Genomic DNA, 13,977 nt, shown 5'->3' with positions numbered 1-13,977 from the left:
TTGTTTGTTGAGTGTGAGGGAATAACAGGAGTCACGACACACGACACACACCATTTTAAAGACTAATGTGTAATCAGGTGAATGTTTCGTAACTTTGTGGTCCGGGAACCACAAGCACAGAATTACGTGACGGGAATTACGTGACGCTTTACGGCACTAAGTCACACACCAGCAACCATTTCACTGATTTTGGAAACTGGAAGATTTAAACTCAAGGAACCAGACATGAGTTAAACTCCAAAAGTGCTGCACAGCATATTCACAATTAAATCAATTAATTAAGTTCATTATTTAATATCTCATAAAATGTAGAATTGTACATTTTAATGTTATCAGAAACTCAAAGCTGCGAGTTACTCTCCATCCTTGGACGGGCGCATTCATTTTTAGTTTGATTTTGCATTTCCAGCCCTTTGTTAGAGAACGTGTCACTAGCCGATATGATGGATTAAAAAAAAAACATCTTCTCTCTGTGGATTTTTTCTTTTCATTGTGAAGAACCAACGATAGAAAGTGAAGACAATACAGAGCAAATGGAGGCTGGAGGAAGACAAAGAAACAGACACCGACTTATTAAAACATGGAGTCTGTCAGCAAGTCCGACTATCCAGTGGAAGAATTCAATTTTTCTCACTTTCAAAAGGAGAAAGAGTTTTTTTTTTTTCACTGTTTTAGAGGCGACACACACACTGCTCATCACCATCTCAAAGAAGAGAGAAGAGGTAGACGGATTGATTATCAGGACACACGTTTCATGCTGATTCAGATAAGGGAAGATTATTTAAAATACACACACACACACACATGCATGTTTAAGACGAGGAAAAAACAAATTATTATCAGTGTTTCAAAGTGAGTGAGGAGACAAAGGTTGAGCAGAAGGAAGAGATGCCGAGAGGGGGAAGAGTTTGAATGTGAAAAGCACTTTATTAAAGCTGGTTGTACTCAAGCAGTCACATGAAGACTAAGACTTAAGACTATACGCACGACTTTACATCAAAAATTCACAAGGTAACAAAACAGAGAGAAGTGATGAAGAGCATCTTCATCCTTCAGCTTCATCGTCTTGTTGTGATTGGTCCCTTCTCGTCTCTCTTTCTCCAGATGTTGTGGACACACATGAGCAGAGTGGGACACATGGAAAGCAAAAACAAAATGGAGCAGGCAGCACATAGTATGACCAAACAGTAGGTGGCGCCAATTCTCCAGAAGATGATGTCATAAGAAGAGCACCAGTGAGAGCTCAAGCTGAGAAAAACAATGCAGGAAACAGGAAGTGAGTCAAACGTGTGTGTTTGTTTCATGTGAGGAAGGTTTGTGGAGGAAACAGCTGACTGGTCATCAAAGTTCATGTCTTGTTCCAAAATGTATCAGATACATTCACGTCTTTCAGTCCCAGGAACACAGTTGTTAATGTCATCTTAACACTCAGATGTGTACAGGCAGAGTGTGATGGTGTGGACCTGCTGGATCATCATCATCATCATCATCATGAGGAACAGACATATTCACCTCCAGCTCCAGGGATATTCGATGTGGCCGCTTCCAGGTGAGGAGTGGGGCGATGTTTGAGGGTAACGACAGAAAAGTGATTTCTTTCTTTGATTTCCAGTCTGACCTGCTTTTTACCTCAGCACACAAAAACATCTGAGCAGATAAATCCACACGTGACTGCAGCTTTAATGAGCACAGCTGTGCTAGCTCTTTGTCACACACCTCAGCAGGTGTAAAAATCTACCAGGTGAGTCCTCAATCCAACTGGGTCACTACTGGAAAGGTGAAGACACACCACCTGCTGCCCCCTGGGCAAGTTATTTCAAGGGAAAAGCTCGCAGTTATTATATTCTGAAAACCAGGATAAACCTCATGTATACAGATGTCCACAGATGTTTTAGACAGCTCCAGCACCTCACACACCGCCAGTTTCTTCGCACTGCATTAACTCCCCCAATCATTCTCAGTAAAGATGTCTTTAAGTTTCCTATAAAGCTCCAAAACTCCCAAATTAAAGCTTTCCACAGTTTCCTCCCACACACAAATAGTTCCCATGATGAAGGATATTACTGACCCTTCACCACAAGCATCCATCAGCCTCATTAGCTCGACCGCTGTGTGCCTCTTGAAGGAAAAGTAATATCTAAAGTGCCGAGCACTTTTCTGCTCCTGTCACTAACACTCAGCACTGACTGCTGGTGCTGTGACTAAAAATTCTCCCAAGCAGGGAATACACTTTAGCATGTTAAAAGCAGAAGTCTGGAGGACGACGCGCAGTAAAAAGTGCTCTGTTGTTTTGCTGAGCATGATGTTTGCGTTGTGTTTTAAGTTATGAGCTGACAGACGTAGCTCAAGCTGCAACTCATTTAGGTTTGTTTCCTGACCTGTTGCCAAACTACAACCTGTGTCTTAGTTCTGTACCTTTGGTCGTCACTGCTGCAGCCCTGCATACTCAAACCATAGCTAGAACTGTAATGTTATCATTAGAGCTTCTGGCACCACCGTCAAACAGAGACCTGTTCTTATTTATTTTCAATGACAGCCTGTGAAGCCACATCATGGCTTAACTCTCCTCCACCTCAGGGGGGGAAGCTGTGCTACGCCCGGCCTTCCCCGCTCTGCTGTCTTTGTTCTGTTTGCTTCTGCAGCTCCGGGCACAGAGGACAGGGTTGTGTGTCCAACTTCTCCAAACCACTAGGAACCATTTACTGAACTTTCAACCGTTTTGTATTGTGGATTACAAAGAGGGCACCAGGACTCTTTGTCACAACCCCAACTTCATGTATGTTGGTATTCTGCTGTACCTGCCCCGTAACTCTAGTCTCAGCCTGGTTTGCAGCCTGCGTCTGCTGACTACCTACCTGCTGTCAACTCTTTAAAGACACTAGGGATGCAACCAATCCAACAGTTTCCCATTCAGTACCGATTACAATACCTCTACTCAGGGTTTGAATCTGTCAATGCAGTTAATGCCAGTGTTTTCCCCCAATTTTAAAGCTGTATTTAGCTGGGGCAGTATTAACAGCACATCTTGGCTAATACCAAGCCATGTGTGGTTAGATTACGGTTAGGTATTAGCCATAATGTGAGCACACTGAATACAGTCTTTATGCCGATACTGATCCGGCCTAACAGATCAGTGCATCCCTATGAAGTACCGTATTTATCCTTGTATATCACAACTGTTGCTTTATCTGCTTGTCTCAGTTTTTAATTGTAACACTACTAAAGGACACTAGGTGGCAGCATTGTCTTCATTTGTTTTAGCAGTGTTACAGTGTGTGTTCAGCTTTCACTGGGTATAGCACACACCTAAAATCATGGTGATACTTTATTTGGATTGTTTCATTTCAGCTGTTTATTAGATGAAATTCAACAGTTTCACCAATAAGCGTTTCCTGATATCAGACCACTGTGGTTGAGGTTTGGCCCAGTTAAAGCACAAAGACATGTTGGTTGTGGTTTGAAGTCATGAAGTGTGAGAAACAACAAACTCAGGTTTTACCTTTTACCTCTTTATTGACCAGATTGGGTCAGTTATTTGTAGTTTGTACATGTCAAGAAAACTCAGGGTATTGTATCCGCTCCTCCTCCATATTTCAGATCATTTCTACAAAATGTTGGTCTTTATTTTTTCAGGGTATTTGTTCACAACATCCTCCTGTTGGACTTATTTGACCATCCAGTAGTAGTGAGGCAGATGGTGCCATAAGAACAACTGGCATCATCTTAATATATTGTCTCTAATATAATATCCCAGAATGAAACACCAAACAGCCGAGCTATCAACACAGCCAACAGCCACAGAGCAAAGAGGAAGAGAGGGAAGATGTGGAGAGAGGAAGAGACAGCTTCAGGAAATACAGAGGAGAAAAGATGTCAGAGGAGGATGCTGGATGAGAGACGGATGCAGGGAGAGGTTGAGACAAAAGAATAGAGAGAATGGAGGATAAGAGGAAGAGAGGAAAACAAAAAGAAGGGAAGGCTGAGGTTAGACATGGAGGCGGAGATGAAAGAGAGAAGTGCGGAGAGAAGGACGAAAAAATGAGAGATCAAAATGTGTGAATTCGAGGTCCAGATGTGAGCGATGTGTCAGCCAGACTCAGTTTGTCCTTCACACCAACAGAAACAGTAAGGAGCGAGACTGACATCTAGAGGAAGGAAAGCTAACAGCAGCTGCCTGTTTGTTTTCCTCCCTCATGTTGTCTTTGTCCTCTTTCAGTGAGAGAGATTCACCAGTACGACTGACTGCGACCAGCTGCAGCCTCAAGCTACAGCTCATGTTTGTCATTTGTTATAGTGTGCATATTTGACTCTACAAAATAAAAGCATTCCATCTTTCTTAACCCTGGATGTGGCTACTGTCTCTGCTTACGTTGAGAGAAGATCCAGAGGTGTCCCATTAGTTTGTACATGGAGTTCAGACAAATGTTAGAAAAAGAGGGCATGTGGTTTAAACTCATCAGTTTGTTCACTCTCTTTATTAATTGCTGATATCGTTGTGACGACTATATCCAGCGTTCCTCACGCTCCTCAGGGAGTGACTGGCAAATAGAAAAGTGTTGATTGTCTCTGTTTGGGCTGAGCGTATGTCATATATCATATGAGTGAAGAGGATGAATAAAAGACAAATGACTGAATAACACATTAAAGAGGAATCAAATAGCAAGAACACAGAATGTATCTACACACCTGTTCCCACTTCTCACCAGTCCTGCAGCTACCTGGCTGACTCCACCCACTCCTTCGCCTGCACCTCACCTTATTGTGTCTTTGTGTCCTGCTTCAGCTGTTTTCTGTTGTTCCTGCCTGTCGTTGACTGCTTCATGCTTTCTGAACGTTGGTTTGTTTGGACTGCTTTCTTCCTGATGATAAAATCGTTGAACTGCATCGAGCTCTCCCTCGGTAGTTTGCATTCAGGTCGTTCCTCTGTGTTCCCCCATCCATGGCAAAATACATAAGCTACAACACATAAAAAGCAACATTTCCCTTGTTTGACAATCCCAACAGTTAACCTAACCTAATCTGTTTGCAGGTGAGTGTGTAGCAGTGATGTCTCCCTCCTGCTGAGAGTAGTTTATAGTCACCATCAGACAGCCCTTTTGTAGTTTAACTTTCATGTGATTCCAATGAAGGATTGTGGATGCTCGATGAATACAAGCCCCGGCTGTTGAAATATTGTGCAGCAGATTACATTGAACTCAATCTGCAGTGAGTCATTCCTCAGACCAGAGGAGCAATATTGGTTCATGTGAAAAATGATCCTAATTTAACACATTCTTGATTATATGAAAAATCACTTCACATCCCCGAGTGACATTTGTCAGGCTAATATGAGAATGTCCAGCAATTTGTCATAATTGCAGAGACTGGATGTTGAGTTTAATCCTGTGAGGATCTTTTTACGTTTGGAGGTTCAATAATGTGGACGCCTTGAGCAGCTGCTGTGCTGCTATTAAAAACTGGTTGTCATCTTTTTTTCCTCCGACTGAACATTTTACATAAATTTTCTTTGAGCAGATTTACAGATGATATAACTGACCTGTTTTTGGGCTTCAATTAGAAATCTTGGAATTATTTCTGATCCAATTTGCACATTAAAGTCCCGACTAACAAATATCATCTGATCAGTGCTATGCGAAAATAGAGCAAATCCTCTCTGTCATCTCCTTTTGCCTTGCTTACTGCAGCTCTGAGTTCAGTCTGCATGGTAGTGACAATGCATCTGCAAGGCTGATGAACAACATTGAACAAAGCAAGTGAGCAGCACTTCTGGCTGTTCTTTGTGAGCCTTTTATATGTCGACGCTGCAGGTTCTCTTCAAGTCCAACATGTTGAACCACCTACTGTCTTTCTACAGTAGCTCAGAACACACAAACCAAACACGAGTTTTGCAGCCACTGTAGTTTCTTCATTATGCTACGAAGGAGAGGGTGAAGCAGCAGAGTTGCAATCAACTCCTGTAACCAGAGCGGTGACAGACACACATGAGGCTCTGATAAATGTTTCAGGATGTTTTATATCTATATTCCATCAGTATCTTTATTGACATAAACAACATGCAAAACACAACAAAAACCAGTAAATGCAATAAACCACCTCTGAGGCAAACGATGGTAGCTGACAGTTGAAATCACACAGTAAATTCATCCATTCAAACTGTTTATCACACTTTAGAATAAAATCGTCCCAAACTGTGTGAGTATTAAGTGTTATTCAGATATTGGTTGTGAACTGCAATGATTAGTCAATTCAACGATTCGTTGTCAGCTATTAAATATGAATATTTTGTCTTTGGTCCTCTGTGACAGTGAACTGAATATTTCTGTGTTGTGGACAAAACATTTGAGGATGTCCCTGTTTTTATGACGCAAACAACTCAATGAAAATAACTGTTAGCAGCCGCCCTAATTGTTAAAGTGGTGACAGTGAATGGTCTGATGTATTTATGAAACTCTTCCCAAACCTCGTCGCTGACGCTGTCCTATTTGTTCATTTGGCTGAGATCATCTGTCGTGTTTGTCTCTGCTCTTTAATTAAGCAGAATTTCCGTTTTTTAAATATATTTAATTCAAAAATGCCAAGTTCAAAAATATATTGTAGTCAAGCTAAAAATTTTAGTTTTTCTTCCTTTTTTTTTGTTTTTTTTTTTGTTCAATAGCAAAGATCAAACTTCTGACAATATGTGTCCAGAACACACAGTCGCATGGTCTTCAGATTAGACAGATGGATGTGTTTAAAATGACACACCTCTCTTCTGAACAGTGAACATCTCATTGTCATGGTGGTGTGTTCCCCTCTGCTCAGCAGCAGTTACTGGCCTCCTGCGTCTGTTTGTCGCCTCCCAGCCACAGAGGGGCACTGTTGATCTTAGCGCTCTGAGCCCGGGCATCTTTCGACTCGCCCTGCATCCCTCCTCCCTCACTGGCCAGGCGCTTGTGGATCTCAGAGGCCATGGTGAGGAAAGCCTTCTCCACGTTATCGGAGCTCTTGGCGCTCGTCTCCAGGAAGGAGACTTTAAGAGACGAGGCCAAGTCCTGGAGGAGGAGGTGGGCATAAGGGATGGAAGAAGGAAGCACAGTGTGAAAATACTCCATAGGAGTTTTAGCAGTAAAACATACTATTAAAAGAAAAAGCTCACTGTGAAAATGAAGCCCTAAGAATCTAAATTATTCATGAGATGACGTGTAAGCAATTTAATATTGTAGATTGTGTAGCTGCTTTATATTCTGTTCACTACAGCATCAGAATTTATGAGTTTATATTATGATGTGAAGAAACTGCAAGGCCATCAGACAAATGTAGTTGAACAACACTCTGACATGTAGCAGAGGATAGCAGCAGGGTTGTACGAGTCCATAGTATGTCAGTTTATCATAGCAGTGCATGGAAGCTCTGCTGCTGTGGACCGGGTCAGTAAAATGTATTTTAGCTGCCTAAAAGAAGGAAAAAGATTTAATGAATCGATATCATGTGTACGCTTCAGTTTAATAGCTTTACCTTTCCATCAGCTCGCCCTTTCCAATGGGAGAGTTAGGTGTTTATATCGATCTACGCTTTCTTCAAAGCCTCAAGACTTTATTGACAGAAATGTTACCTCGCAGACCATGAAAGTTGCTGGTTGCTTGTTTTAGTTATTGCGTGTCTTCTGAAATAATGTGAGTTGCTGTGGATCGCGGCAGCTTTAGACCGGCAACTCCAAATCAGTCCTGCAAGGTAAAATAATGTTCAAATGTTTTCAAGGCTGGCGGCTTTGGAGACCGAGATAACTGCTTCAGTTTCCTTTTGGAAAGGGCCGTCTGACTGCAGGGTAAAGCAGTGAAAGTACAGCCAACCTCCATCTACTGTAGGTAATACACTGACTATGAATAAATACCTCATACAACCACACTTCAAATAAACCAAACTGTCCCTTAAGTCACATGTTACAACGTGCATCCCTCCAGGTAAACTTTACATGTTGTTGCATCTACAACAGTAAAGTTGTCTTCATCCAGTTTTGTTTCCTGCTGTTTAATGAGCGTTACAGCCTCCCAGCTAGAGTCATGGTTAGAGTTGTTTAATAGTATTTGGAGGTAGACACGTTTAAGCTGACCACTGTGTGCAGCCTGTTACCTGAGCAGTGGCAGCATCCACCACTTTCTTACTAACGAGGTCACTCTTGTTTCCCACCAGCAGCCGGGAGACGTTTTCACAGGCGTAACGATCTATCTCATCCAACCACTGCTTCACGTTGTTAAAGGACTCCTGGGGAGAGCAGAGAAAGAGAGCGAAGAGCGAAGGGGGAGCAGGAGGAGGAGGAGAGAAGTTAATGTTCAAACTCTGTCCCATTATGTTGTTGATGATGTGACAAAAACACACACTGACCTGCTCAGTGACATCGTAGACGATGATGATGCCGTGAGCTCCTCTGTAGTAGCTGGAGGTGATGGTTCGAAACCTCTCCTGACCTGCTGTGTCCCACTGAGGGAAACACACACACACACACACACACACACACACACACACACACAGAAGAACTTTTTTCACTCTGTTTCCTCACTACAGCCCACTCCCCACCATCTCCTGATCAATGAACTCTTACGATCTGTAGTTTCACTGTCTTCCCATCCATGTCGATGGTCCTGATCTTGAAGTCCACTCCGATGGTGGAGATGTAGCTCTCAGTGTAGGTGTCGTCCTGCGGGTGGAGGTGCAGACATGTGATCCACAATAAGCAGTAAAGTGTTTTAAATGACATGTTTGTGTGTTTTTACAGGCCTACCGCAAAGCGCAGCAGCAGACACGACTTTCCGACTCCAGAGTCACCAATCAGAAGAAGTTTGAACAGGTAGTCACTGAAGGACCAAACACACACACACACACACACACACACACACACACATAGATGTCCATACAGGGACACATGTTTGACAGTTCAGTATCTTCCACTATAGGACGGAGGAACTGTTCATGCTTTACTGGTTATATTCTGCAAACAGCTCCCTAATTCAAATGTTAGACATCACATCAATTCTTATGAAACCAGACTAGAAGAAGGTGAATTGCAAACCTCTGGTGCACGTCCAAATATAGTTCTTAATACAGATATTTCTATTAAACGGACACAGACACAGATGGTGGCACCGTGCACAGAAGTGCAGCTGAAACACAGCCAACGTCTTTCCACTTTGTGTTGGCAGAGAAAAAACGGATTATCCCCGTTACTGAAAAGATTTTCTCACCTTCGTGTCTGTCTGATCACACATCTTATGTGTCTGATCACACACGTGGCTGTTGCCCTTATGTCTGGCCTTGGATTTTCCTAATAATTGTATGCCTATCGGGCTCTACAGCTCTGATGATCCGTAACTTAACTGTAACAGTAATATAATCAACACGTGGTATGACCAGTTCAAATCTGACCATAAAAGAGCTCTTATTTTGAAGTGTACATCCTGTGGAAGTTGAGCTCGTTGTTTCATGCTCTTACTGAAGTCACTATCATCGATCATCAGTGGTTGATAACTCAGCTAGCCAGTTTTCTCCAGGCTACTCTCTGAGTGCATAAGTATTTGTTTTCCGTGATCAAATTAATATTAAACTGTGAACAACAAAAGTCTGAAATACTCCACATAGCAGCTTTACAGCTAACAGGAAAAGTGTTTCAATGGATGCTATGAAAGTAAACCGAGCTGTATCCTAAAATATGACCAGCACCCAGAATTGTTAATCGTGGCATTGTCTTTGCGATACAGTGTGTAGGTACATAGTAAATATTAATAACCAGAACAGAGCACAGGTGTGTGGGAGACAGTTTGCTAACAGAGCTGACAAGGACTACAATACCCATCAGCCACAGGGGCCTAGGGATCCGACTGCACGTTACAAAACTTTTCCTTCTGTAACATATAATAAAAATATATCTCTGATATATTTACATTTTATATTGTACATACATGTAGAATTGAATCATCGTGTACACTCAAACATTAGTACCTCGTTACAAGTATCAGTTTTATATATCAGAATTTAGATATAGGGCAGAGTTAGGGCACCAACAAGCACAAGGCACACGACTGTAAATGTATCTCCCTGGACGCTGTGTATCCAGGTCAAAAACACACTGCAGGATGTTAGGAGCTAAGTCTCTAACTTTCCATGTCAGCAGTCACAGTTTGAGAGCGGATGTCAGCGTCTTGCAGTGGTACACAGTACGTGTCTCATAGAAACTGAACGCTTTCGCCTCCATAACACAGCAGACAGCAAGAAACAGCACTTACTATTCAGGATTCATGATCGCTGAGGTCGCTCCAGGTGACACGATGAAATAGAAAATCCCTGAAATTGAATCCTGAAGCTGTAAATAATCAGATTAAGTCAGACTCTGTGTTGTTCTTTTGTTCTGTGTCTCTGTTTGAGTGTTTCTGTGTGTTTCTGCCGTTTGGAGGGCAAATGGCAGAATAAGCCGGAGCTACCTATCTCGCGAGCTGACTGATGAGCTGACTGGTTCAGATGCATTATTTATTAATAAAGAGCAGCTCAGGTTACACCGGGGACAGCACCTGGAACCAAGACACACACACACACACACATACACACACACACTGCTTTGCTGAATACAGTTACACTCAATTTTAAACTTCACTGCCAATGAATGTCTTTTTCTTTTCATGTTGGTGATGTGTTTGTGCTGATCTGTCAGTTCTGTGGTGAGCTGACAGCACCGTGCCTCTGCTCATGAATGACATGACCTCCAACCAACAGCGCGTCCCGTGCGTCATACGTCACTGGACCGACCGCAGTGCTGAAACTTCCAAACAAACAGGAAGTAGTTCTGCTGCAACCATCCAAGGAGCTATAAATAAAAGAGCAGCACGTCAGCTGCTGTGGCAGAGACACTGACATCAAAGATGCTTTACGATCTGAGAGATGTGAACAAAATACCTGTATCACAGTCTTTGATCACAGGGAATGCTGGTCCGGAGTTTCAATCTAAGATTTCTGATTCAAGCACAAACCGGGGAATTTAAACCTGCATGACTGTGCACTGTGAGACAGGAGTGAGAGTGAACCCAAACACTGTTAAATGAACTACTGATCAATTTAAAGCATGATCTCTGTTAACAGATATCTGCAAAGTGATGCACAATCTGTAGGAGACCGAAGGTGTTGTGGTTTCCATCTGTAGTCTGTGTAGCGTTGACCAGAGGTGGAAGGGACAAAATATAACCTCCAAACCTCCAAAGTGATTTATTTTTTTTGTTAGGTTTCCTTCACTCATATGCAGCTATCCATTTAAAGAGATCATTACGGTTTCTTGTCATGCAATGCAGCGTGCCAACATGCTGATCAGTGTCTTCAAGGAAGGGAACAAGGAAACATCTCCTCCTTCTAAGCAACAAGCTAAAAGCTGTCACACATACCCACTTTACACTGCTTCTGAGAGACTGATTGTCTTTGAATGACTTCTTTAATTTTCTCTCCTCCTGAGGATGCTTAATGCTCACACATACACACTCTTTCAAAGATAATGGCACCCATGCACAGAGCCACTCAAACACAAAGTGCACTGCTCCTTGTTATTATCCAACACACTCCAGTGATGTGGTTGATTATTCCTCTAATGCGTGCTGAGTACTTCTTCTCATGGCTGTGTGTCAGTGTGATATGATATGACAGTTTAATGGAGCTGTTCATTCTCAGCTCTCTCGCACACAACTGATTATTTATCACCGATTGAGGATTTACTGATATTAATGTGAAGGCTTCTTTGGGGACTATAACACTGATGTCAATAAGGAATATTGTAAAAGTAAAAACAGATATTAGTCGAGTCACACTAATGCAGACGCATGTAATGGACATTCAATATTCAATATAATCTGTATATATAACAGTGAAACCACACAGCAAAAACATAACGTGTGATATTATGTAACCTCTGATTAGCATATTTTCTTGACTTCTTCGTTCATCACGGCAGCCTGTGGTGTGAAAGGGGAACGGACACCTTCACAATAAAATCATGAATTTTAAACGTTTATTTTTGCATTTAAATCATTTAATCTTTCTACCTAACAGCCCATTGTTTCCTTTTCTTTCGTCACTCCTCTTCTACTTGTTTCTTTTCCACTTATTTTGTTCATTCTCTCTTTTATTTTCTCTTCCATTCATTTTTCTTCTCTCCTCGTTTCTTCTCTTTTCTTTGTCCCTTGTTCCTCGACTGGCTTGTTTTTGAATTTCCTTTGGGATCAATAAAATATCTATCTATCTTGTTTTCTGTCATCCCTCCTTTACATTTCTTCTTTTGTCTTTAATGGTTTCCTTTCTTTTCCTGTCATCTGTTTGTTTCATTTCAACTCTTCTCTTGACTATTTCCTCATTTTCTTCATCTCCTCTTTTTCTCTCTTCTCGTTTCTTTTCATATCCTCTGCTTGTCTCTTCTCTTCTCTCGTCTGCAGTCCTTGTTTCCTTTCCTGTCCACTCATCTCCTCTACATCAGCTGTTTTTCTGTCTTTCCATCTTCTCTCCTTGTCTCTTCTCTTCTTCTTCTTCTCCTTCCCACCCTACCTCTCCTCACCTCGTCACCTCCTATTTTCTATAATGGATAGACAAAGTGAAAGCGATGCCGTCTCATTCACCGCTGATTCCCGCGAGTGACCCCCTGGTCACGGAAGCGAGCAGAGAGCAGGGGATTGTGGGATATGTGATGGCTGAGCAGCTGTAATGGGGTCAGGGGTCAGCAGCCCTGACGACGGCCTGTTGCCTGGGCAGAGGCGACGGCGCGGTGGTTGCTAGGGCTCGGCCTTCTTTGTGGGTGCTCCCGATGGAGCATGGAGGTGGGAAAACTGGGGGAAGGGACAGTGAGAAAGAGGAGACATAAAGAAATCACAAAGAGGGTTAGAAAGCAAGAGGAAGGGTGGGAAAATGAAGATATATTCTAAAAGCATAAAAAGGAGAGAAGCACGAGGGGACCACAATGTATTTGTGGTCACTGTGTGATCAATGGTTTTCAGAATATACCAGCGACGCAAAGCATTTTAAAACTAAATGAATCTTGTAATCTTTATTTTAACACTTTAGCTCTGACTGTGCTCAGGAAACATCAGGAAGGAAAGAAACAAGACAACGTGAAAACTGATGAGAAACAAATAAGTCTTGGCAGAGAAGTGGTTAGATAAAGTGTGAACACGTGCTGATTGATGGAATCAGGATAAAGGCAAAACACCCTGAATGATTTTCACATCTGCACGTGTGTTTGTTTGTGTGTTTGTTTGTGTGTTTGTTCATGTGTTTCTTTGTGTGTTTGTTTGTGTGTTTGTTCGTGTATTTGTTTGTTTGTCCATGTGTTTCTTTGTGTATTTGTTCGTGTGTTTGTTTGTGTGTTTGTTTGTTTGTTCGTGTGTTTGTTTGTTTGTTTGTTCATGTGTTTCTTTGTGTGTTTCTTTGTTTGTGTGTTTGTTTGTGTGTTTGTTCGTGTATTTGTTCGTGTTTGTGTGTTTGTTTGTTCATGTGTTTGTTCGTGTGTTTGTTTGTGTGTTTGTTCATGTGTTTGTTCATGTGTTTGTTTGTTTGTTTGTTTGTTTGTTTGTTTGTTTGTGTGTTTGTTCGTGTGTTTATTTGTGTGTTTCTTTGTGTGTTTGTTTGTGTGTTTGTTTGTGTGTTGGGAAACATTACCACATTTAGCACACAGACACTGATTGAGTCAGTCACTTAAACCTCAGTCCAGCTGATCGAGAAGAAGGAACAGGCCTCAAGTATTAAATATGATTACTTCATATAGATTTTTTTTTTTAAAGCTCACACACTGCACACCTAAATTTTTCAGCAGAGTAAATAATAAAAATCACATTTTTATGACATAAAGTTTAGCACGAAGATATCAGCGAACATAAATCGTGTTTGTGTCTTTGTGTCACTCCTCCGGTCATCCACGCCCCCCAACCCCTCCCCTGCAGTGGCTTTATACCCCTCAGGGGGGGCCTGCAACCAAGTCTGAGA

The 13,977-nt window shown here is 42.0% G+C and overlaps 1 protein-coding gene and 1 long non-coding RNA gene across 3 annotated transcripts; one reads left to right on the top strand and one right to left on the bottom strand.

The window, feature by feature from the left end:
• The first annotated feature begins 1,247 nt into the window (after window positions 1-1,247).
• On the top strand, window positions 1,248-11,999 carry LOC113745989 (uncharacterized). 2 transcript variants are annotated; one of them, XR_003462541.1, is made up of 3 exons: window positions 1,248-1,549; window positions 8,753-8,824; window positions 10,679-11,999. It is a non-coding gene; the product is annotated as an uncharacterized LOC113745989 (long non-coding RNA). The 2 variants fall into 2 exon arrangements; XR_003462542.1 differs by lacking the exon at window positions 1,248-1,549 and adding an exon at window positions 8,583-8,662.
• LOC113745988 (ras-related protein Rab-1B-like) lies at window positions 6,041-10,463 on the bottom strand. The gene is made up of 6 exons (XM_027280005.1): window positions 10,257-10,463; window positions 8,759-8,831; window positions 8,579-8,674; window positions 8,362-8,457; window positions 8,110-8,241; window positions 6,041-7,031 (listed from the first exon to the last, which is right to left on the bottom strand). The coding sequence occupies exons 1-6, from the start codon at window positions 10,268-10,270 to the stop codon at window positions 6,798-6,800; spliced, it is 645 nt and encodes a 214-aa protein (XP_027135806.1). The 5' UTR covers window positions 10,271-10,463; the 3' UTR covers window positions 6,041-6,797.
• Window positions 12,000-13,977: the final 1,978 nt, after the last annotated feature.

This window comes from Larimichthys crocea, chromosome VII (genome assembly GCF_000972845.2).
Source record: "Larimichthys crocea isolate SSNF chromosome VII, L_crocea_2.0, whole genome shotgun sequence".
NCBI classification, from domain to species: domain Eukaryota; kingdom Metazoa; phylum Chordata; class Actinopteri; family Sciaenidae; genus Larimichthys; species Larimichthys crocea.
Note: the sequence above shows the minus strand (reverse complement) of the source record. Positions and strands in the feature narration are given on the sequence as shown.